The sequence below is a fragment of the Rhinatrema bivittatum genome, chromosome 17 (genome assembly GCF_901001135.1).
Source record: "Rhinatrema bivittatum chromosome 17, aRhiBiv1.1, whole genome shotgun sequence".
In the NCBI taxonomy this organism is placed as follows: Eukaryota; Metazoa; Chordata; class Amphibia; order Gymnophiona; family Rhinatrematidae; genus Rhinatrema; species Rhinatrema bivittatum.
The window spans coordinates 27,600,167-27,626,190 of NC_042631.1; the positions used below are offsets into that span (position 1 = coordinate 27,600,167).

The 26,024-nt window shown below is 41.4% G+C and overlaps 2 protein-coding genes across 3 annotated transcripts in view; one reads left to right on the top strand and one right to left on the bottom strand.

Annotated features, from left to right (window-relative positions):
• SERGEF (secretion regulating guanine nucleotide exchange factor) overlaps positions 1-26,024 on the bottom strand; it is a 656,301-nt gene that overhangs the window by 168,219 nt on the left and 462,058 nt on the right. The gene's annotated exons all lie outside the window — the stretch shown is intronic.
• On the top strand, positions 14,676-18,685 carry LOC115079367 (ferritin light chain-like). The gene is made up of 3 exons (XM_029582890.1): positions 14,676-14,843; positions 16,043-16,189; positions 18,392-18,685. The coding sequence occupies exons 1-3, from the start codon at positions 14,676-14,678 to the stop codon at positions 18,683-18,685; spliced, it is 609 nt and encodes a 202-aa protein (XP_029438750.1).

Genomic DNA, 26,024 nt, shown 5'->3' on the forward strand with positions numbered 1-26,024 from the left:
AAATGCAATTTATAGATGTTTCTGAATCAGTATGCGAGGGTAAAAATAACAGATCCCTGTTGACAAATAATGCTCGCTTATATGCTCTTTTCAAAATCTTCAAAGGGTACCCCCTCTGTCGAAACCGGAGCACCATCTCCTTAGCTTTATTCATGTATTCAACTTTTGAAGAGCACAGCCTACGCAGCCGAAGGAACTGACCTGTCGGGATGTTAGTCTTAAGGAGTCTCGGGTGACAGCTGTCAAATTTCAAAATCGTATTGCGATCGGTTTCTTTTCTATATATTGAAGTCGTGAAAGTGCCATTGTGAATTTTGATGAGCATGTCTAAGAAAGGAATTTGGGAATGATGTAGATTAAAACTAAACTGAAGATGTGGGTTACAATTGTTCAACCAATCAAAAAACATGAAGAATTGAATCTCAGTTCCTAACCAGATCAACAGCACGTCGTCAATGTAGCGAAACCATGCATGTATATACTTCTGCCAAGTAGATGGATAGATATAGAAATCTTCAAATTGTGCCACGTATAGGCATGCCAGGCTGGGGGCCATCGTAGCCCCCATAGCCGTCCCTTTGATCTGCTGATAAAATGTATTATCAAAGCGAAAATAATTTTTAGTAAGTGCCAGAGTCGTCAATTGCATTAAAAAAGTTGTGGGGACGCGGATAGGTGCGGGTCTTTGATTGAGAACAGCCTCAACAACATGTAAAGCATCCTGTTGAGGAATGTTGGAGTAAAGTGATGTAATATCTAATGTCACTAACAAATATGGTGAAGACGGGGCCTGTAAATCATTTAGCAGGGAGATAAGATGGGCAGAGTCACGGACGAAAGATTTAATCTTCGGAACTATAGGTCTTAAAAATATGTCCACAAATTTAGAAAGAAGCTCTAAAACAGAGCCAATTCCCGAAACAATCGGACGTCCCGGAGGGTCCACCAAAGACTTGTGAATCTTGGGTAATACATAAAAAACTGGAATGGTTGGAAATGCAGATGTGAGAAAATTCGCCTCACGTTGGGTAATATAACGATTTGTAAGTGCTTCTTGTACCATAATAGAAATAGAATTCCTAAGAATATCTGTAGGATCAGTTGGTAGAGGAAGATAGAATGTGGTGTCATTTAGTTGACGATATACCTCAGATCTGTAATTGGTTCGGTCCATAACCACCACCCCACCCCCTTTGTCAGCTGGTTTAATTATTAGTGTAGGATCATCTGCCAAAGAAGAAAGAGCAATACTTTCATCTTTGGTCAGATTATATCGGATCCGTTGATGACACTGGGATAACAGGTGTATATCCTGTTGTATAAGTTTCTCAAATACAACCAACATAGGATCCACTGGGCCCGGAGGGACCCACTTGGATTTTGTGGTGACCAGAGACCCATCAGGAATGGATTGATTATCCTGAAAAAACAATTTCAATTTTAACAATCTGAGAAATCTATGCAGATGTACTTGTATATTAAAAGGATTGTTTCGAATAGTAGGTACAAATGACAAACCCCTAGATAGAGCCCTGAGCTCTATTTCAGACAAAGTCGCTACATTGACGACGTGCTGTTGATCTGGTTAGGAACTGAGATTCAATTCTTCATGTTTTTTGATTGGTTGAACAATTGTAACCCACATCTTCAGTTTAGTTTTAATCTACATCATTCCCAAATTCCTTTCTTAGACATGCTCATCAAAATTCACAATGGCACTTTCACGACTTCAATATATAGAAAAGAAACCGATCGCAATACGATTTTGAAATTTGACAGCTGTCACCCGAGACTCCTTAAGACTAACATCCCGACAGGTCAGTTCCTTCGGCTGCGTAGGCTGTGCTCTTCAAAAGTTGAATACATGAATAAAGCTAAGGAGATGGTGCTCCGGTTTCGACAGAGGGGGTACCCTTTGAAGATTTTGAAAAGAGCATATAAGCGAGCATTATTTGTCAACAGGGATCTGTTATTTTTACCCTCGCATACTGATTCAGAAACATCTATAAATTGCATTTTACCTTTCTCACCAGCCAGTCACAATATTGCTTCAATTGTTCGGAAACATTGGTTAGCCTTGTCGTTTTCACAACTCTTTCAGAGCTCATTGCGGTTTACGTACCGGAGGGGCAGAAATTTAAGAGATATTTTAACTCACTCTGATTTTTCTCACAACAGTCTGTAGACACACTGCCAATATGTCTGATTTCATTGATCCCACCTCTGGTAGAGTGTTTACTCTGTTTGACTGTACTGACTGTAGTTCCACTGGTGTAATCTATGTTATCCGTTGTCCCTGTAATAAACTTTACATCGGTAAGACCAACAGACAAATTCGCACTCGTATCATAGAACACCGTTCTAATATTAAACATTCGCGGCTCTTAGCTCCCTTGGTTGATCACTGGGTAGCTCTGTCTCATTCAATTTCTGATATTTTCTTTTTTGTCTTAGAAGTGCTATCTCCCCTTCCTAGAGGGGGAGATTTTGATGCCCACTTGATTCGATGTGAACAACGTTGGATTTATCGACTTAATACTGTTTCCCCCGCAGGTCTCAATAAGGAGATTGAATGGGTACACTTTATCTGACAGCTCATTGGACAGTAATACCTGGCTCCGATTGGTGGGTGGTTCACCACAGCTGTTTGGTCTGTGAATGATTTTGGCGCCTTTTGCATGTTTAAAACTCCATGTTGAATGGTTATCAAACGCGCTCCCTGTTACGTGTATATAACCTGCAACTTGGTAAGTGAACAGATTGTTGGAATTTTGTGACATTGGCAGCTACATGTTGTTACAGTCCTGTTCTATTCTTTTAATTACAGATTATTCTAAAATATTGTGTGCGTCCCCCCCGATGCAGCCCCTGGCGAAACACGGGTCCGTGTCGAGGGACCTCCTTGCTTAAAGCATGATTTATACAGTGGAGTTGCCGTTTTGAATAAATATTACTTTTGGACATTTAAATTGTTCTGAGTTTTTGGGACTGTACAAACTTTATCTTAGCACTCATTTTCGGTGTGGAACTATATACAGAGTGCTTTGGTGTGCTTGGTGATTTATGGAATTGCTTAATATCTAAACATAAAGTTGGTCACTTATCATTGATTTACCCCCTGTTGGCTTTGATGGGGTTTCTGATAGAAGGAAGACATCTTCTGCATACTATACACATCAGCACTGATTGCAGGAACAAACCAGCTAAGGATTGATTCTAATGTGAAGACAGGATATCTTCTGCATGTTCAGCATTGGCTGCTACCAATAGTTCATTTAAGGATCTTTTTAGTTGGTCTCTAATTTATCATGACATTTAAATATTTATGTATTGGAGATTATGCTATTTTGATACTTTGCATTTTTGTACATTGATCTGAATGTATAAAATATGTTCTAATAAATGATGTGTTATTTTTGCATTAGTGTCCTGTAATAATACTCTTTACTTCTATTTGAATTTTTGAACACTTTAGGTTTTTGTTTGCTAGGTTTTTTTTGTTTCACTATATATATATATTTATTTATCTATTTATTTTTTTTAATGAAGTCTTGGGAATGGAGTATTTAAAGAAAATATTTGCTGTTTTATGCTTTGGATGATATGATGATGCTGGGGTAAACTTCACTCTAATTTGATATTGCATTTATGTGTGTAACCTCTGCTAGGGGCACATAAAGTATTTCCACTTAGCACCAAGTCTGTGAGTTCACAATTGGTCACATAAGATGCTGGATTGGACCAGGCTCAGAGGGAATGAGAAGGGTGGGAATTTCTTGCAGGAGAAGGAAAAGATTTTTTTTTTTTTTTTAAATCTCTTTTCCCTTTATGACCATCCAACTTCTTCCCTGAAGTGAAACTTCAGCTCTCTTTTTCAAACAGGGCTGCTTCTTTCTCAAACCCCACAGACCCGGGTTTCGCAAAGGAAGACTCGCACAATAATTTACGGTTCCAAACTTCCGCCTTTATTTAATCTTCTGGGTATCAATAGTAAAACACAAAACAATAGATGAGTCACGGGATCCAAAACTGCAGAAATCTTAACAGACTGACTTGGGGCAAACAGATTCCAAAACTTGATGGCAGCCACGCCATTAGAGCTTCAGCCTTTTCTAGTATCAAAACAAAGGAAACAAGACCTTCAGCTTGACCCCCATGATAAAATCAGGTAGTACTCACAGATAGCCCTAAGTCCCTGGCAGGAAATTGCTCTTTTAGATAGCTGTGTCCATCACCCACCCCCTTTCCTCCCCTCCCCAGGGTTCGGGCCTAGAGACTAGGCATCTGTACATAGCAATAGTTTTTTGGCATCCCAGTTTCCATTGTGAAAGGGAGACCCTGCTGGACTGGAAGAACCAGCAGGTTTTAAAGGAAGCCTCCAGAGACCAGGACGGGTTCTACTTCTTTAGACTCCACTCAACTTTAACACTTTTACTTACAACTTCAGCTTTATACCTAATAATATACACAGGGCATACGTACTCTGAAGGTCATCTCTCTCAACACATTTACTTATGTCTTAAAGGTACAGTCAAAAAAGTGCTATCCTGAACTGCAGAACCTTCCACCCATAGAGAATAATAGTAGAAGATAATCAGTAAAGGTTAAGTACAAACAAAAATGCACCTACAGGGTCCAAATTTAGACCTGGGCTAAATGTCAATTGGTCATTTAATCCAGTCACAAGGCCCCACTTTCCAAAGCAAAAATATGTGTGTATATGTGTATTTAATATTCTGTATATCCCCTACATAACTAGCAATTAGTTTTCAAGCCTGTTAAAATAACCTGCAATGCCACTCTTTCCAACTGGTTTGGTGCGACTGTTTCTACGAGTGCCTTTGTGACTATGGAAACTGATGAGCCTGTGACCAAACCCGGATCCAACCGGCCAGGCAAAGTCCGACGCATCGCTCCATTCCAATTCTGTGGCAGTGCCTGAAATGCTAAAAAGCACCAAAAAATATTTATATTTATATATAAAATATATATATTACACCCATATGACTTCCGTACAGTACTTCAAGCTACAATTCTATCAAAACTTGACTACTGTAACGCTTTGCTATTAGGACTACCAAAAAACACGTTGCAACCATTGCAAATGCTTCAAAATGCAGCGGCGTGCATCATCACCAACACGCACCGCCACGATCACATCACTCCTGTGCGTCAATCACTTCACTGGCTACCCGTAGCTTCCCGGATCATATACAAATCGATTACTCTAATTCATAAGGCTATCTATAACCAAAACATGCAATGGTTTCCTGAGCACCTGTATTTCAAAAAAACAAACCGTCCAATCAGATCCCAACATCAGGCCAGACTGCCGATCCCTTCTCCTAAACTAACCAAACTTACATCCACTAAAGAACGTTCGCTCATCATAGCAGGAACCAAAATGTGAAACAGTATGCCCACGGATCTTTGCCAAGAACCCTGCCACCGAAAATTCAATCAGAACCTAAAAACTTGGCTGTTTAGAAAAGCCTTTCTTTGAAGGATGGGAATCATGCATTTACTTACTTCGCTTCTCAACCTTCGCAGGACTCCTCTACTCTACCCCGCCTTTCCCTTTTTCCCCCTTGACTCCCCTTTCCTTCCTTCCCTCTTTCCCTTACCCTCCTTTTCCTTACAAATATCTCCCCTCAAGACAAACTTTTGTTACTATTTTTACACATATGTATTTGATATGTATTCTCCTAGTTTTTCTGTTTAAATTAGCACTTTGCTTTTTCCACATATGTTCATTGTAAAGCCTTTTTTTTTTTGGCTGAATTACTGTTTACTGTAAACCGAGGTGATGTGCATTACATACCGCAGTATATAAAAAACGATAAATAAATAAATTTATAGACTCCAGCCATGAAAAGTTATTTAGTGCTTCCTACAAGGTTATCCAATAGTTACTCTAATAAAGTTGTCTAAATAAAACTTCATCCATTAACAGTTGCACTATATTTTCTATATAGTGAAAAACGTTTTTTTTTACAGAAAGCAAAAACCGCCAGCATACTGTTTGACAGTTGGTACCATCTGTCTTCTAGCAGCAGGTCATTAATAACCATTAACACAATAGCATAAGAGTTTTGACATGCTGTCAGTAACATGGTCCCCTATCAATCCAATGTTAACCTCCATGGATAACTATTTTAAAGGTACTGTTACCTTAAACCTATGTATTCAGCAAATGTGTGGGAGACTTCGAAGTGTGCAAGGAAAGCACATTTGTTGGGTGTTATGTTGTTTCGTTTCAGATTTATGCTGTTTCTGTTGTTTCGTTTACCTGTCTTTATTGTTTTGCTCATTCATTTTGCTTTTTGAGCATGCTATTCTTCTAATGCGCGTGCATTTTTACAACTTTACCAAACTTGGCCAAGAACACGCGCCAAAATGTTTTAGCAACACAAAACAGAATGTTGTTAGTCTTCTGTGTTTCAAATGGGAAATAACAGAAAATGATATAACTAAAATCATTGATATTTTCATGTCATTTTAAAATGATACAATATCCATAGTGGCAGTTGCCAATGCAGTGCAATGGCAAAATGATCTGGCTATTATTTTTACAATGTATTAATTTTATTAGGCCTATTTAAAATGAAATCTTATTCACATATTTTCTGCTTACTTCATAGAGTTTATTACAGGGGCATTATATGTTAAAAGGTTTAAATATGTCAGACATTTTATTTATTTGTAGAAAATACATATTTAAATGTTTATGTTCAATAGTCAAAGACATATTTAAGAACACCCTACGACATAGCCCTGCTCACATGGATTTAGTGCTATTTTAAGATGCTATATTTTAGATATTATAAGAAGTATCTCCACAGAAAAAAAAAGCTGAGCATTTATTGATTTTATTTAAAGCTTGATCTGTTGTTTCTACTAGAGGCTAGGCCTAGACTTAGGAAAAATACATGAATATCAATTTTAAACAATAATTAGGGGATTTAACAAGCGTTCTTAACTGGTCACTACTCCGGGAAGTTATGAAGCACTGTTTGATTTACATCTGAATTCTTTATCCTCATGAAACCTCACATCCAGTTCCAGGGACAATGCACCGCAGCTAAACAGCCGCTGGCTTCAGCACAATATCTACCATTTACAAACTAATCCTCCTCAGTGCAGGAAACCATGGTCCACTAAAGCTCCCCATGGCCACTTCTGTGATGCTTCATTGTACATGCTGAGGGAGAGGAGCTGAAGATCTAATGAGTGTGTAATTTAATCTGTGACCAGATTGTACCACAGTACAATGCTCTGCTTGTAATGTGGTTGGGTTTAAGTCCGTCAGCTACTGTTATGATCTACAGCAGGTGTGAAGAATGTCACTCTCTGTCAATACGTTACCATTTTGTCAAGTTCCTTTTCAGACGCTGCCTTCACTCAATGCTTAACAAGCGGGTGTGGGGAGTTTCAACTTTTCCACTCATTGGCATTGACCTCATGGTGGGGGCAAGGCAGTTTCAATTTTCTTGGTGCACGGTTGGAAATACGATAAGACAAAGCACAGAACCATTCCTAGGAATCATGATTACGGTGTTTTGGGGCACATTGTTAGAGCGCAGAGAGAGAGAGAGAGGGAGGCAGCCAATCAGCAATGACTTTCAGCAGACTGCCCCACGGTTCAAAGTCAGAAACCATGGGGACTTCGGTTTGCTATAATAATTAACAAAGAGAATTAAGGCCAGAAAAGAAACAATGGGAATGCCAGCCAATAGAGATTAGTATGTAACCATCATTTACTTATATAATTGCATGAAAGTTCTCAAGGTCAGCTATCAACCAGACAAGAAAATGACCTTGACATGTACAGTAAATCTGCGGCATCCACTGTTGATCTAGCATACAGGAGTTTATTCTTTTTTTAACTTTTTATTTATAAGAATTTAATATACATCACAAGAAGTTCTTGTTTAACAGAAATGTTGAATGAATTTTAAATATGTGTGGAATATCAATTGCTAATATATACAAAAGGTATCGCCAAAAACGCATATAAATGATCATTGTGTGATCATTTATACGCGTTTTTGGCGATACCTTTTGTATATATTAGTTAGTTTCGACAGGGTCGCAAATTTTTGCTCTTTGTGTTGTTGCTGAATATAAATTGCTGACATAAATAAATGTCTAAGAAATATCTAAGATATGAACTACACCATAAAGAAATATGCAAAGAGAAAGCACAACCTTTAGCTCACAATCCTGAAGGGATGGGGAGGAGATTCAAGGAAATCGTATACCAAGAGAGAAAATATTATCAAATGTGAAAGAAGTAAGGCATCAGCACGGAAGCCTGGGAAACCACATCTATAGCTCTCAGCCAGCCCCCAATTCCATTGCCATCTTGTACTGCAGATAAACCAGATAACTTCTTCAAGTCTATGAAAGTTCTTAGGTGTTCTGGCTTAAAAGAGATATAGTTAACCTAAGCATAGATTATCACACACATTTTTTATTTTTTATTTATTTGATTTACATTTTGGCGTACTGGAGGAAAAAAAAAAAAGAAGAAGATAAACAGCTTCTTGACACAAAGCTAAAAATAATTGTATTTTTTCTTGAATTGTGTCATTAGGTGCTGAGTAAAGGCCGGTCTTCTGCTTAGCCGGCCCCCTTCCCAGCTGGTTGAGCCCTTGGATTCTGGGGTCCGGTAGGGCTTGGCTGTGGCGACAGTACATCATAGCTGGACTGGTGCTGGGCTTGGCAGGAGCTGGAGCAGCTGAACGAGGCTGGACAGACTGGGCAGGCTGGATGTGACTGAACCTGAGGACTGGACACTGGAACAGGAGGTTAGTGAGACACTGAGTAAGGACTGGGCAGGATACAGACACAGACTGGGAAGGATACTGAGCAGGCACTAGATACAGACTGCAGCAATACAAGGCAAAGTAGGGAATGGATAGGGGGACTGGACTGGGTAGGACATGACAAGACCAGAGAAGGACAGGACAGGACCAGATGAGGACTAGACAAGGGCAACTTGGAAGAGAGAACACTGAGGTCCAAAGGCAGCAGTACAGAGGGCCCATGGGCCGCTAAGCATAAGGCCCAGAGGTCACAAGGCAGGATAAGGCCTGAGTAGGCCACAAAACAAGGTCTAAGGTAGGATCAGGCCCAGAGGCACAAGGCAAGATAAGGCCTGAGTAGGCCATAGAGCAAGATCTAAGGTAAGATCAGGCCCGGAGGCACAAGACAGGTAAGGCCTGAGTAGGCCATAGAGCAATGTGCAAGATAACAGAAGGCCTGGAGGCCCCAAGACAAGGAGAGATCTAGATGGGCCACAAGACAAGGTAAAAAATAAGAGAAGACCTGAATCACACAAAGCATGGAGCAAGTTAAGAGCAGCCTGGTCAGAAAGCCAAGGGTGACTCCATGAAGAGGCACTGAGGTTCTGATAAGGCAGGGTTAAATGGGGCTGTAGCTTGAGTATGGTGTGAGCAGCGAGGAGGAGCTTGGCAAGGCTGGAGATGAGGCTTGCTGAGAGCCCCTGGTGGAGGGAAGGGTACACAACAGGTTGAACCAGGCCTCAGAGAGCCTGTGACCAGGAAGATATAGTAGGCCAGACTGACAAACTATAAAGTAGCAAATCACGATGGTATGCATCCTAGGGTACTGAAGGAACTCAAAAATGAAATTTCTGATCTATTAGTTAAAATTTGCAAACTTTCATTGTATCTAAAGACTGGAGGGTGGCCAATGTAACTCCAATATTTAAAAAGGGCTCCAGGGGTGATCCGGGTAACTATAGACCGGTGAGCCTAACTTCAGTGCCGGGAAAAATAGTGGAAACTATTCTAAAGATCAAAATCGTAGAGCATATAGAAAGACATGGTTTAATGGAACACAGTCAAAATGGATTTACCCAAGGGAAGTCTTGCCTATCAAATCTGCTTCATTTTTTTGAAAGGGTTAATAAACACATGGATAAAGGTGAACCGGTAGATGTAGTGTATTTGGATTTTCAGAAGGCATTTGACAAAGTCCCTCATGAGAGGCTTCTAAGAAAACTAAAAAATGATGGGATAGGAGGTGATGTCCTTTCGTGGATTACAAACTGGCTAAAAGACAGGAAACAGAGAGTAGGACTAAATGGTCAATTTTCTCAGTGGAAAAGGGTAAACAGTGGAGTGCCTCAGGGAACAGTACTTGGATCGGTGCTTTTTAATATATATATTTATTTATTTTATTCTTTTCTATACTGACATTCATGACACGTCATATCACATCGGTTCACACCAAACATGGGAGTTTAACTTAACAATAATCATAGCTAGAGAGCTACTGATAGAGTTAAGGGAAGCGGTAAGTAGTAAGTTACAAAGAATGAGGGTTACAGGAACTTGGAGGTTGGAAGAGAGTAAGGAGAAGTCACGGTGCTGCAAGGCATTTGGCTGGTCTAGCTCAGGGCTAGTCATGTGTTACTGCTGTATGTATGTACCTAGAAAATATGCAGAGTAGTTTGCTTGTTGCGATAGCTAGTATCAGTTACAGTCTTTATGCTATCTGTGGCTACCTATAAAGCACATAAGCTGATTACTCCTGGGGTGAACAGCTTGCAGAATGGCCCATTTCTAATGTCAATCACCACCATTCAAAGGTTTTATGCTTGCAGGCCCTTGCTAATCCACATGACTGACAGGACGTGTTCCCAAGTTGGAAGAATTGCTGTCCTATAGGCTGTACCTCATGTGTTGTTTGTCACTTTTAGTTAGTGGAGAGCAGGGCAGGTGTGCTGATAGACTCTCAGTTATCAGCTCTGTATAAAGCATAAAGGCTAGAGAAACTGTTGTCAGCTGATGACCTCAGGGACCTACAACCTGCCTCATTGGGAAACTCATCACTGAATGGAACAAATGCTCTCAGAGGTGTCATTTGGTTGGCATGATGGCTTATGCACTTTGTGTTTTGGTCTTTTTCAAGACAAGCATTTCCTGTCCTTTGAGGGCTTGAGGTGCCTATGTCAGTACCTGTGACAAAGTGCTTAGCATATATGCTTCTCACAGATGTCTGTCATGCTGGCAAGTGTACCTAATCATCTGTGCATACTTTGCACTCTGACTCCCTCATTATCACAAATGGACCAGGTAGGCAGAGACATCAATGATGTAGGATTACGAACATGCTTAAAACATAATCATTGGCCATGTGTAGGTACACAAACTGTTGGAGGTAGTCTGTCCCCAAAAAAGACCAACACATATGTGTGACTGTGTGCGTCTGGGAAAGTGATGTGTTCTGTTAGCCTTGGTCTACATCTGTGTCTGTGGGTGATATTTACCTTGCTGATCCCTCCATTAACATACCTATGCATACTCCTAGAGGATAAATCCATAAACTGCTATTACGGTAATTAATAAGCAATAGTAGCTTGAGATCTATCTACTGCTTGGGTACTTGCCAGGTACTTGAGACTTGCATTGGCCACTATTGGAAACAGGATACTGAGCTTGATGGACCCTTGGTCTGACATAGTATTGAATATCTTATGCTCTTATCCATTTTGCACACTGTCTATCGACACAAATGATCCTGGCGTCCACTATTTACAATGGGTGCCTCAGAGATACGATTGTATCATATGGGGAGAAAAATGGCTTCACGCTTACTCAAAAACCATTCCACCTATGCCTCACACTGTTTATTCCTTGTGTTGAAGGAGGGAGATGAGAAACTTAAGAGCATCAGACCTCAGATATGGGGTACCTCACATTTCTGGATGAGTAGATATCTGCCTGTAGTGTACCACTCCCAGCCCCAAACTCTGATGTTCTTCCACCTAGTATTTGGAGTGGGATTAATTGTCCTGTTATTTGAGGGTGCATGATTCCAAGAGTTTCAGCTGCCAGAGAGCGTTTGATGTTTTGGGTGGGGTAGTGGGGTTGCTTGAGGTCTGCTTGCACTTCTATTAGTTTCCCTTTTTCCAGCCTGTGGCCTAATTACCCTCCTCTCTGTAGAACAGATCCTGGACACTCCACAAAAAGGCTGCCACTCCAGGCCACATCTTTTGCCCCTTACTCTGCCAAATGTATAAGTTGGCAGCTTTCACCTACAAGGAGGCTGCCATATGTAGCGTGATATGTTTTGTGTGCATACACAGAAGTGGTGGCACGTTTCTGCAGTACATTTTAGGGGATAGGGTTAGCAGCTGATTTTCCCATCACTTGTCCTCTACACAACCTGTGCATTATGCACCTCTGCCTACCTGTTGGCGGCTCTAACACCATGACAGCAATGCAATACACAGGAAATTATCCCAACACGCCCATTTTTTGTCACGGGTGCTAATTCTGCTATAATTATAGCAATTTGATGAATCTAGGCAATGTTTGCTCCCAGGTGTGCTGTCAGCACAAGACCAACGTTTCTGCATCCAAGTCAACTTGCTAATAAATGTTTCATACCATGCACACATTATTGGCCACATGTCCAACTGTATGCCACCTAGGGCCTTACCACTGGATAGGCGACATAGAAATTTAAATAAATAAATAAGATAGATAAATAGTCTCCTATTCTGGGCCTACAGCAAAAGTCTTTTTGCAAAAGGAGCTTAGTAATCTGCATTTAATTGTTTACTAATTGAATTCATCTTTGCTTAAATGTTTGGTTTGGTTTCAGAGCATCGAAAACTGTTTATTAGTAAACTTTTTCTGCAAAAACATGGAACATTTGACACAGTAAGAACAGAGTTTAAGGCTAGGGCAGTGAGCATGTTACCTTGCTTGCTAACATGTCAGGAGATTCATGAACAAAATGAATTTAGCAGCCTCAGCTCAGCCCCTCATGGCTTGCACTCGACATCACAAACCGTCACACATAACGTGGCATGACGGTTAGCTTCTGAATCCAGGACAGAGCTAAGATGGAGAATGAATTATCACTCGTCACATAAATATCTCTCGGGGTCAAGGTTGAAGTCATTGGGGGACGATGTGTAGAGCGATGGCTGCCTTCTCTGGGCATGGTCTATAGATCAGTAAGATGCTGTCTCCAGGCTTCCAAAGCTATAAATCTCCTGACCATATACAATATGATTACAAAAATGTATAGGAAATAAATGCTTAAGTTCAGCTTGCATGTCCTCTTGTTATAACAAATACTTTTTCCTTCTGTAGTAAGTACAACCTAACAGCATCAACAGATCTAAATATTCAGCAAGTGCTGAGTATGAAAGTGAATGGTCAAAATCAGTCTCCACCCTTAGGCTGGAACAATCCTTCCAAAGAGTAGAGGGGCTTGAGTGAAAATTAACCCACATGCTTGGGGAAAGTGGAAATAGAATTTGCAAAACAAGACAACACTCCTGGAAGACAAACCTTTTTTATATTTTCTGCTTGACACAGTTGACAGCACTGAGCCACCTATCTCTTACAAAGCAAAGGTTTTCCTGGCTTCCCCAGTTAATTTAAATGTATGGGTTCCAGAGACAGCACAAATTGGAGGACTGACATTTACTTTCTTTTTTTGGCCCAGAGGTTTACTCTAGCTCAATCAGAACGAAGACAGGGATCGGTCACCTGCCTTCATTTGCAACTATCCTCGCCTGACTTTTCCAGACACAGCCCTCAGGCAGGGACCATTTGCCGTTCAAATTTCTCCTAGCATTTTCATAGTCTGTTTCTGGGGCCTGAAAGTTTGTGAGAGGCTAATGCAGGACTGAATTCACACACACACCTCTACTAAATGTGTCTAAAGTGCAAAACTTGAGGGAGCACAAAATTTCCTGACCCTTGCTGCCCCACGATCTTATCCTGGACCTCCAAAGACCCCTCCTACTGTTACATTCCCCTTCAGACCTAAACTCCAGGGGTGATTCTCACAGTGCATGGTGTGGGGATTAAGCCTGTATTCTCAGGCCCTGTCCCCTCGGCCTGTGTCCGGCTGTACTGTTAACATCACTACTGGGGATAAGGTGTAGGGGAACAGGTGCCAGGGAAGCTTGGGGGTTTGTCGGGGGGGGGGGGGGGGGCAGCATGTGGTCACCACCACTAGAAGAGGAAAATAAATCATAAGCAGGGAAGTTGCTGTCTTCATACCATACACTCATTAAAAGAAAGGACAACAAACAGGTTACAGATAATGTGGTTTTTCCTGAATCTGGGACTAGCTTTCCAAAATAAAGCTTAACAAAAAGTTAATGGTTCTGTGTATTCAAGTGGACTAAGACGGCAACCACACTGGCTTTCCAGAGTCGACCTTCTTAAAAAGGAAATACGTTTTCCCAATCGTGAAACAGACGTCAAACTCTGCTTGAACCCCGTGGCAATCAAGGTTATGTCCTCGGGGGGGCAGCGAGGTGTAACAGCGGGTGCACTAAATAACGCTCGGTACTCAAGAAGCCAAATCTGCAACGTGCGGAAGGTGCACAGGCTGCAGACTTCCTGTAACGGAAGAACTGGCACCTCAAAGCAACAGTTTTCCTATTTCTCAACTTCGAACATTTGCAATCCAAGTGCAGCAAGGTTACTGCCTCGCCAGCCAATCCAGAAGCGGCAGGGATCGCAGAGGCCGCACCCCCGCCTTAAACTGAACTTAAACGCGCTTAGTTAGACGCCTGCAATATCGTCTGCCTGTTTGTTTCTCTTTTGGCAGAAGGCCGCGGCGCAGCTTTTTTTGTCTTTTATTTTTTTTTCGCCTCCCGTGCGCTCGTGTCGATGGCTGAGCCCAGGGGAAAGAGGCGGAGGAGCTCGCTGCCCAGCTGCCCGGCCCACCCGAGCCCCGCCGGCAGCGGGGTGAAGCAGAATTTCCCGCCTCTGGTGGAGGAAGGCCTCTGCGGCGTCACCGGCGCCCTGCTCGAGCTCTCCTACAAACTGCAGGCACTGGTGAGGAGGCTCGCGCTGGCCCGGGGATCGCGCGCGCCCTAGAGAGAGCTCACGCGCCTAGAGCTGCTGGCACGGGGTGGGTTGGTGCGCGCTGCTGCCGCCGCTGGTTTTGATCTACTTTTTGCAATGCAGGATTGGGGTGGGGGGAGTAGTCTTCTGTTTAGTAGCTGGGACCAGTGGTCTGGTAAGCTAGCCCGAAGATCCTCTCAACTGTGTCGTTTGGCGCTTTGAGGGGTGAATAACGGAATATAATGACATTCTGACCGGTTTACCAGCTTTTTCGGGATGGAAAACACTTAGGGCTTCAAGCAGAAACAGTATTTAAGAAATTGAGTAGAAGAAACTGTTGAAAAACACTGGGGGAAATTGTGTGCTTACTTTTAAGGTGAATTTTAAAAGCCTGGCTCGCACATAAATTAGGGGATGCGCGCAGAAGTCTGGCTTATGTGCACCAAGAGAATGTGCTCCTAGGTCCACTGTTGCATAACTTGACTTCTGCTACCGGTATGCTTTGAAAATGTAGGGTAAAGTCTGCATGGAAAAGGTGTGCATGAACTTCAGCCAAACACACAGGTCAATACAGTAAAGTGCGGCCGCGGTTACCCCGCTCCTAACCCGCTTTCTACTCACTTTCCGGCCGCGTTAGCCCTTCCTGCGATACACAATCCCCTTTAACCGATTCTTACCACCTCTTTAAATCACCGGGTAACCCCTTCCGCCCGCGGCATGTATATTAGATGTAAACGATCGAATTAGCTATTCCCTCCCATACAGTAACGCGTGCCCTGACTATCGCTTTTTTACCCTGCCGTTTTGCGGCGCGTTTAACCTGTTAACTTGCCGCCTACCCTTACCCCTGCGTTAGAGGCAGGGGTAAGGGTAGGCGGCAAACTTACCCCCAGCCCCCGCTCACCTACCCTGGTCGCATCAATGGGTGCTGGTCTCCGGGGCAGCCCCAGTCCTCTTCCCCCCTCCTCCCGAAGCAACGAAAGCGGAAAAAATTGAAAAAGCAAAAAAAAAAAAAAAAAGTAGCAACAAAGTGGACGGTTCTCCTACGCTCGGGATTGCCAGTCCTCTCTCCCCTCCTCCCGAAGCAAGGCGCGTAAAGCAGGCGCGTAAAGCAAGGCGCATAAAGCACGTTTCTCAAACCTTGCACGTTTTAACATAAAATCTTTTTTTTGTTCCTGATGAAAATCTAGGCCGAAGTCTTTGATCGGTCCCAGGTGACTCTACCCCGAGTTGCAAAGTTTTTCTGGGATCAAGCCAAAGAAGAGCAAGAAGCAGCAGAAGCAATGCTAAAGTGCCAAAGACAGCGAGGCGGCTGTTATTGCCCCCAAACCATACAGGTACACTGCGCGACATGATTAGCAGCAGCAGCTTGCTTAGATACTCCATCTTCCGACTGGGAATACAAAAATTAAAAAAAAAAAAACCAACGGGAATCTGATGGCCCAGCTTGTTCCTCTGACAAAAATAAACAAAAGAATATTTCAAATTAAACTGATGTCAAATCATTAGTTACTTCAAATAAAGTTGCACATCGTCTGCATATGTTTTAAAAAATACCTTAGACCCCTTTAATGAAAGACAAAGTGGGTGCATATAAATGTTTTAAAGGGCCTTTTCCATCCATCTCTATAGCTGAAAGTTTAGATAAAAGGGTAATCTGGTTTACTGAATTAAGAGCAGAACTGCTATTGCTGCACCACACAATTCTTTGCTCTAAGTGCATAATCATTTACTGAGACTAATGAGGTTTCTGTACTGTGATGTTCTCAAAAACCACACTGGTTACAGTGTAAAACTTTTTGCTCTTAAAGGAAGTCATTTAGTTTATTTGAACTGAAGCAGCGTTTTCCAAAAGCTTTCACAGTGAAATTAAATTAGAAATTGGCAAATAGCTTGTCATGGCATCAGTAGGCATATTTCCTATCTTTTTTAGTGGACAAATCACTGATCATTTTAATATCACAGGTAATCATCCGAGAAGCCACATCAGTAACCGAATCTAAAGCACAATGTATACCCACAGAACTGGGATCCAGTGAGCGAAATGAAGATTTTAATCTTTGGTCTCTGTTCCAGAGACCTCTTCAAACACCTCCCAACATAAATCCGATCTTACCGGAACCATATCTTCTGGTAATACTGCTGACACCAAGACACATTGCTCAGATTTCTGTTTACAAGGATTTGCTAACTCTTCACTGCCTCCTGATTTGGAGGCTGCAGTAATCTATTTACCTCCATAAATAGCTGATGATAGCAATTGAGGAACAGGCACAACTCGGTACTATAATAGTTCTTACGACTCGCAAAATACAAAAATCTATTTTCCGACCTCACACGCTGATAAAAACGAAGATGATCAGGACAGGGTTTCTTCCGCCATCTGGGTTCAGCAGCACACATAAGTCTTTTCTTTGCCCTAAGATCATGATTAAACCAGGGGACCCTCCCATGTCTGCACGTTAATTGAAAGGTTTTTACTGGAGCAACATTTTGGCTAATTGTTGACAAGGTATCAATCACTGAAGCTGCAAGGGTGGTGCCACAGTCAAAAGAAAGGTCTTCCCTACTAACCTCCTGCTGAGTTTGGTGCTCATCTTGTCTGACTTCTACTGTTTATAGCACTTTAAATAAGATTTGTTATTGCATCACAAGACCAATTAGAATATCCATCTCTCAACTTCATTTTCCTAAATTGCTTGTTTGTTTAGAGACATTGTACTAAGTGAGAGGGCAAATTAGAGCACTGTTTATGAACAAACATTTCTTTGGAAAAAAACAATGCAGAAAAAATTAGTTGATGTATTTGTAAGCCTGTAATGACTTGGAAAAAGGCTTTGAAACCCTTGTTGGTTCACCTGCCTTTCAGAGGCTTTTACATTCTCTATCAAAAGTATTTTGCTTATTAAGTTTTTTTTTATTTTTTAAATGAAAAATTCTATAAGAGCTGGAGGTGGGGGTTTTTTTGTTGCTGTTTAGTGATACAACCCTGTATTGGTCTGCCTGACTTGTATTGCATATTAAAAAAAAAAAAAGGTGTGGTCATGTTTCTAGAGGACAGATCCTTTATCAATTAATAGCTAATTAAACTTGGGGATTGCCATCTTTTTACTTTTGGGGAGTGAGCAACAGGAATGGATGATCTCAATAGGAACTGTCAGGTCTTTCCAAGTGACCTAGATTGGCCACTGTCAGAGACACGATGCTGGGCTCAATGGACCATCGGTCTGAACCAGCCTCTGATAAATCCGCTCATTTTTCAATGTGTAACATACCCACCACACATACAGATTTCAGCATTAGACTGTTTCAGGGGCAACCACTGGTAGAAAACCTCAATGGTTCAACTGTGATTGCAGTGTCAGCCATTGTCCTCTGTTCTTCTCCTCATACTTGAAAGAGGAGAACTGAATTAGGGTCTCTAGGTTGCTGAGCTTTGTGCTTTAACCCATCTCTGTTCTTCCTCTATGTTGTTATGCATGTTTCTTTTGTATAACTATTGTATGTAATTTACCAGTTTGCTTGTTCATTTCCCACAGAAACCCAGCTGTGAAAACGTGCACAATGTCGTGAATGCTTTGGAAATGGCGTTGGGACAGTGGCGGACAGTGACTGGGTACCTTGAAGAGCTCCATGCGTTAAGCGTGGAAAGCTCAGACCCTCACACTGCCAGTACCATCAAGAAGAAATTTATTGAGCCCAAATTTCTGAAAATCAAACTGACCGCAGACCTCCTAACCAACGCACACCGGCTTGATTGCGTTCAAGATGGGGAAAGCAATTTTGGAGAGTATCTTATAGACCAATTGCAGGAGGAGTTGACTAAGGCTTGATCTTTATGTTGTAACAAGTAAGACTGCGGCTACTGTAGAAATTTGGACACTAGTGATCATTGTAAAGATTTTTTTCCATCTATAGTCTTTTTTTTTTATCCATTCATAAAATCATTCCTCTGATACTTATCTACTATGTAAGGATTTTCTGTCCACTGTTGCTTTTGTCGGTTGCTTTGCTGAATAGCTGACATAGTACAACAAATTAATATGAATTTTTATTGTTGTTATAATGCAATACTATTTTTAGCCAGAAGAGACACTCCGTGCAGGAGACACTCCGTGCATGTTATTTGTAAACCGATCTGATATGAATTTCTTTCATGAAGGTCGGTATATAAAAATGTTAAATAAATAAAATAAATAAATATACTTTTTACAATAAGTTAAGACATTCTATTAACATCAAACAAGCTATACTGAGCGTATAGCTACTGCATCTAAAAATTGTTGATTTGATTTTATAAAGGATATTTTTCTATGATTAAAATTGTAAACTGCTATAAATCTTACTAAGTTCTTAGCTGTGACTTCTCCAAAAACAATTGTGGTTTGATTTTAAAGAAAGGGATCTGCACTGGGCCTGGTGCTTTTAACATATTCTTAAATGATCTGGAAAAGGGAGCAACAGGTGAGGTGCATTGTCCTCTCACACCAAGGATGAGTCTCACAGGGCTACTTCTCAGAAGGGAAGGGGATAGGTCAGCTGTCATAGTTGGTTTTGATTATTAGGAAGGTAGATAGCTGGATGGCTGGTGGATGTGAGGTTCGCCTGGTAACTTGCCTGCCTGGTGTGAAAGTGGCGAACCTCATGCATCACCTAGATAGATTTCACAGTACCGGGGAGGAGCTGACTGTTGTGATATATGTGGGCACTAAGATATGGGTGGGAAGTTCTGGAAACCTAATTTAGGCCTTTAAATAGAAAGCTGAAATCCCGAACCTCCAGGGTAGCGTTCTCTGAAATGTTCCCTGTTCCACGCCCAGGTTCCCAGAGGCAGGCAGAGCTCTGGAGTTTGAATGCGTGGATGAGACGATGGTGCAGGGAAGAGGGATTCAGTTTTGTAAGGAACTGGACAACCTTTTGGGGAAGGGGGAGTCTTTTCCGAAAGGATGGGCTCCACCTTAACCAGGGTGGAACCAGGCTGCTGGTGCTAACTTTTAAAAATGAGATACAGCAGCTTTTAAACTAGAACAAAGGGGAAAGCCGACAGTCGCTCAGCACGCATGGTTCAGAGGAAGGTTTAAGGATACTAATGAAACAGGAGAGTTAGGGCATCCCAACAGAAAGGTTCCAATAAAAGCAAAAGTAGCCCATATGCCAATAAGTAAAGAATCACCTGAGCTAAAAGATTCAAAATTATTCCTGTTAGCTGAAAAGCAGGTTGTTAATGCAAACAAAAAACACCCTTTGAAATGTCTGTATGTCAGTGCTATAGGTATAAGAAGTAAGATGAGAGAGTTAGAGTGTATAGTAGTGAATGATGAGATAGACATAATTGGCATCTCAGAGATCTGGTGGAAGGAGGATAATCAGTGGGATAGTGCTATACCAGGGTACAAATTATATCACAATGATAGGGAGGATCAGTTTGGTAGAGGTGCCACTTTATGTCCAGGTTGGCATAGAATCCAACAGGATAAAGATCCTGCCAGAGACTAAATGCACAGTAGAATCTTTATGGGTAAAAATCCCGTGTGTGTGTTGGGTAAAAGTATAGTGATAGGAGTATACTACCATCCACCTGGCGAAAATGATAAAATGTACAATGAAAGGCTAAGAAAAATTAGGGTAGCTAACCAATTTGGCAGTGCAGTAATAATGGGAGATTTCAATTACTCCAAAATTAACTGGGTAAATGTAACATCAGGACATGCTAGAGAGAGAAAGTTCTTGTATGAAATCAATTACTCCATGAAGCAGTCATTTGTTCAGGAATTGATGAGGGGAAGCTATTTTAGATCTAATTCTTAGTGGAATGCAGGATTTGGTGATAGAGGTAACAGTGGTAGGGCCACTTAGCAACAGTGATCATAACATGATCAAATTTGAATTAATGATTGGAAGAGGGGCAATAAGTAAATCTACAGCTCTAGCACTAAACTTTCAAAAGGGAAACTATGATATAAAGAGGAAAATAGTTAGAATAAGCCTGAGAGGTTCAGCTACAGAGGTTAAGGGTATACAACAGGTGTGGACATTGTTTAAAAATACCATCTTAGAAGCAGAGTCCAGCTGTATTCCATGCATTAAGAAAAGTGGAAGAAAGGCCAAACGTTTGCCGGCATAAGAACACAAGAAATTACCATGCTGGATCAGACCAAGGGTCCATCAAGCCCAGCATCCTGTCTCTAACACAGGCCAAACCAGGCCACAAGAACCTGGCAATTACCCAAACACTAAGAAGATCCCAAACTACTGATGCAATTAATAGCAGTGGTTATTCCCTAAGAAAACTTGATTAATAGCCATTAATGTACTTCTCCAAGAACTTATCCAAACCTTTTTTGAACCCAGCTACACTAACTGCACTAACCACATCCTCTGGCAACAAATTCCAGAGCTTAATTGTGCGTTGAGTGAAAAATGGCTATTTTAGCCAAAAGAACTTATTTCAAAAATTGGAAGAAGGATCCATCTGAAGAAAATAGGAAAAAGCATAAGTATCAGCAAGTTAAATGTAAAACATTAATAAGACAGGCTAAGAGAAAATTTGAAAAGAAGTTGGCCACAGAGGCAAAAATTCATAAAGAAAACTTTTTAAAATAAGGTATCCAAATCATGAAGACTGTGAGGGAATTGGTTGGACCGTTAGATGAAAGGGGCACTTAGAGAAGTTAAGGCCGTCGCGGAAAGACTAAATAAATTCTTAGCTTTAGTGTTTACTAATGAGATTGTTGGGGAGATACCCATTCTGGAGACTATTTTCAAGTGTGATGATTCGGATGAACTGAACCAAATTGTGAGGCAATTCTAAGATGTCCGCCTTTTCCTTAAGGAAGAGCTTGCATCCTTAATTTCCCAGTACCTGTGTATGCTGAATATTGCAGAGGCTAGGAAGGACGAGGCCTCCAGTTTGGCAGAGGACTCCATTATGATAAGTATTAGCCTTCTAAATCCTTCACTCTTAATAAGTCAGTGTAAGATTTGATTGAACCAGAGTGAGTAGCTGCAGAAGTGAATTTTAAGGCTGTTCACTGGCCAAGCTATTTCCCTTAGTTCCTCAGGAAAGAGTAGCCAGATGTGTTGTTCCATTGATAGATCTCATGGCACCCAACAAAAATCAAAGGTAAAGAAATCTTTCAGCGAAAGAGGGGGCAGTCATTCATCCGGACTCGAATATCTGGTCCAGAGTTGGCCATCAGGAGCAGCCCTATGTGTCCTCATGGCCCATGATAGGGAGAATTCTTCAGAGTTTTGGAACATCCAGGTCTGGTGATTCTAATAGCGCCAGACTGGCCCCGGCACCCTTGGTAAACTGACCTAGTTCTGTTGTTACGTGAAAAACCTTTGCGACTCCCCGCAGAGAGTTGCTTTCACGGGGCCCAAATCTACACAAATATCTGGATCGGTTTACGCTTTGGTCATTGAAAGGGCTTGTCTGATGAAGGCATAATGAGAACTCTTTTAAAGGTTGGAAATCTTCTACTTCATTGTTTTCTGTGCGAATCTGAAGAGTTTTCCCGTGGCACTATGGTGGCCAAAGTGTGCAGCCCGGCCACAACCACAGCGGTTGTGGCCCCTCCCCGCCCCTTTTTTTTTTCCCGCGGGCCATCATTCCACTATATTTATAGCAGAATGATGACTCCTGGGGAAATTTTGTACCTGAGGCAACAGAGGGTAAAGTGGCTTTCCCCTGGGTCCTAGCCCGCTGCTCTAACCATTAGGCTACTTCTCCGCTCACTCTGATAAAACTGTGGAAGCGCTATAAATCTTACTGTAAAAATGATAAGAAAAATAAAAAGGTTGATTTTTATAGAAAGATATTTTTCTATGGTGAAAATCTTGAAGCACTATAAATCTTACTGAATTCATAGCTAGGCTACTACTTTTAAAATATTTTGGTTTGATTTTATAGAGGGATATTTTTCTATGGTAAAACTTGTGAAGTGCCATAAGACACCTCGCAACCCATCTGTACACATAAATACATCTTCATGTAAAAGAAGGAGAATAATTGCACAACTTGATGCTGGTCACATGTTACTCCATGGTTTACTGTGCAAGAAGCAACTGTGCTCAAATAGCTGCTCACTGGTAAATTTGAAATGCTGGCACAGTATGTGATTATACAAGTGAGTTTCTATGATACGGGATTCCAGCATAGTCCTATCACTGCACACATTATGTAGTCTGCTGTTTGTTTTACACATATGCATATTTTCTTAGCACTCACAAAAACAAATACATTTTATGTAACTTAGACTTTTTTGCCTGCTTTTCACTTTGGGGGTTATTTTTCAACTCGCGTTATGGCGTTTTCGTATGCAAAAAAACACCTTAATGTATGCAAAAAGCACCATAACACATGGTGCGATGCTAATTTTTAAAAGGGGAGGATTTTTGTAAAAGTGGGCTGCCTTCGCAAAGTGCGAAGCCATAACACGATATTGCACAATTTTGATGCCGAAAATAACTACACCTTTTTCTTTGGCAATATATGAGAGAGAGAACCTCTGGGGGTGGCACCATAGTAAGCAGCGATTTTTGCTACTATAGGAGGCCCACCTAGTAACTTGATGTGAGGTTTAGGTAGTAGTGTAGGGGTTAGGGGCCACTTTGACATGCAGAGTGAGACATATGAACAGAACAGTGCTCTCTTGTGAAGATTTGATGTCCTTTGGAGTGAGGAAACCCACACAACGATGAGATTTGTACAATGTTCTCTCAACCTAGCTTGTTCTGGGACAACATAAAAAAAATGGATCAATTTGAAGTGCATAGGAGATTTACAAAAGAGCATGGACAGCAGTGTTTGCTAATGGTGAAGACAGAGAGAGACTATCTATAAGCTAGGTTGAGAGAACATTGTACAAATCTCATCGTTGTGGGAGTTTCCTCACTCTGAAGGACATCAAATCTTCACAAGAGAGCACTGTTCTGTTCGTACGTCTCACTCTGCATGTCAAAGTGGCCCCTAACCCCTACACTAATACCTAAACCTCACCTCGAGTTACTAGTTGGGCCTCCTATAGTAGCATAAATAGCTAAGTACTACAAGGGCCTTATAGATAGTCTCTCTCTCTCTGCACGTTACATACCAGACCAAGGGTCCATCAAGCCCAGCATCCTGTTTCCCAACAGAGGGCAAACCAGGCCAAAAGAACCTGGCAATTACCCAAACACTAAGAAGATCCCATGCTACTGATGCAATTAATTAGTCACTAACCAACCTCTTTCCCTTCTTAATCAATTCACCAACTGAAACGTGCAAGGGAATCCTTATCTGGTGGTTATTTTGTACGGAGGTTTTTCTCTAGGGTATCCGATTTACAGTTATCCTTTTCTTTTCCTCCGTCTATTATTCTTTTATTATTTTCAAAAGTATTTCTGTTTTTTAAATTTTGTTTTTTCTTTTTCTTTTTTACTTAAAATCCCTTCTCCCCTGCTGCTTTTCCGACCCACTCCAATTTTTATTTCATACTTATCAAGGTCGCCGCCTTTATTGGTGTTCATGGGTACGGAGCTGCATGTCCTTTCGGCACTGTTTGCCTGCTTCAGGGACTGCGGGAGAATTTACTGTGTCCTATATAGGGTTCACGCGCACGTTTGACATCCGAAGTTATGAAGAGTAACATGAATGCTGTGAACCCTATATAGGACACAGTAAATTCTCCCGCAGTCCCTGAAGCAGGCACACAGTGCCGAAAGGACATGCAGCTCCATACCCATGAACACCAATAAAGGCGGCGACCTTGATAAGTATGAAATAAAAATTGGAGTGGGTCGGAAAAGCAGCAGGGGAGAAGGGATTTTAAGTAAAAAAGAAAAAACAAAATTTAAAAAACAGAAATACTTTTGAAAATAATAAAAGAATAATAGACGGAGGAAAAGAAAAGGATAACTGTAAATCGGTTACCCTAGAGAAAAACCTCCGTACAAAATAACCACCAGATAAGGATTCCCTTGCACGTTTCAGTTGGTGAACTGATGCAATTAATAGCAGTGGCTATTCCCTAATTGATTGATAGCCATTAATGGACTTCTCCAAGAACTTATCCAAACCATTTTTGAACCCAGCTACACTAACTGCACTAACCACATCCTCTGGCAACAAATTCCAGAGCTTAATTGTGCGTTAAGTGAAAAAGAATTTTCTCTGATTAGCCTTAAATGTGCTACTTGTTAACTTCATGGAATGCCCCCTAGTCCTGCTATTATTCGAAAGTGTAAATAACTGATTCACATCTACTCGTTCAAGACTTCTCATGATCTTAAAGACCTCTATCATATCCCCCCTTAGCCGTCTCTTCTCCAAGCTGAATAGCCCTAATCTCTTCAGGCTTTCCTCATAGGGGAGCTGTTCCATCCCCTTTATCATTTTGGTTGCCCTTCTCTGTACCTTCTCCATCACAACTATATCTTTTTTGAGATGCGGCAACCAGAATTGTACACAGTATTCAAGATGTGGTCTCACCATGGAGCGATACAGAGGCATTATGACATTTTCCGTTTTACTAACCATTCCCTTCCTAATAATTCCTAACATTCTGTTTGCTTTTTTGACTGCTGCAGCACACTGAGCCGACGATTTTAAAGTATTATCCACTATGATGCCTAGATCTTTTTCCTGGGTGGTAGTTCCTAAATGGAACCTAACACCATGTAACTAAAGCAAGGGTTATTTTTCCCTATATGCAACACCTTGCACTTGTCCACATTAAATTTCATCTGCCATTTGGATGCCCAATCTTCCAGTCTTGCAAGGGCCTCCTGTAATGTATCACAATCTGCTTGTGATGTAACTACTCTGAATAATTTTGTATCATCCGCAAATTTGATAACCTCACTCATCGTATTCCTTTACAGACCATTTATATATATATTGAAAAGCACCAGTCCAAGTACAGATCCCTGAGGCACTCCACTGTTTACCCTTTTCCACTGAGAAAATTGACCATTTAATCCTCCTCTTTGTTTCCTGTCTTTTAACTTACATGCGTCCCGGGGCTTTAAGTGCGTCGCCAGGCATTTTTAAAATAGGCTCAACCCGCATAACCCCCACCTAAGAGCGTAAATCCTCTGGATTTATGCGTGTAGGGCTTTTAAAATCCGGCCCTTAGTGTGCTCCATATTGATTTAAGGAAATATTTAATGCACAGACCCTTTAAGAGTCTC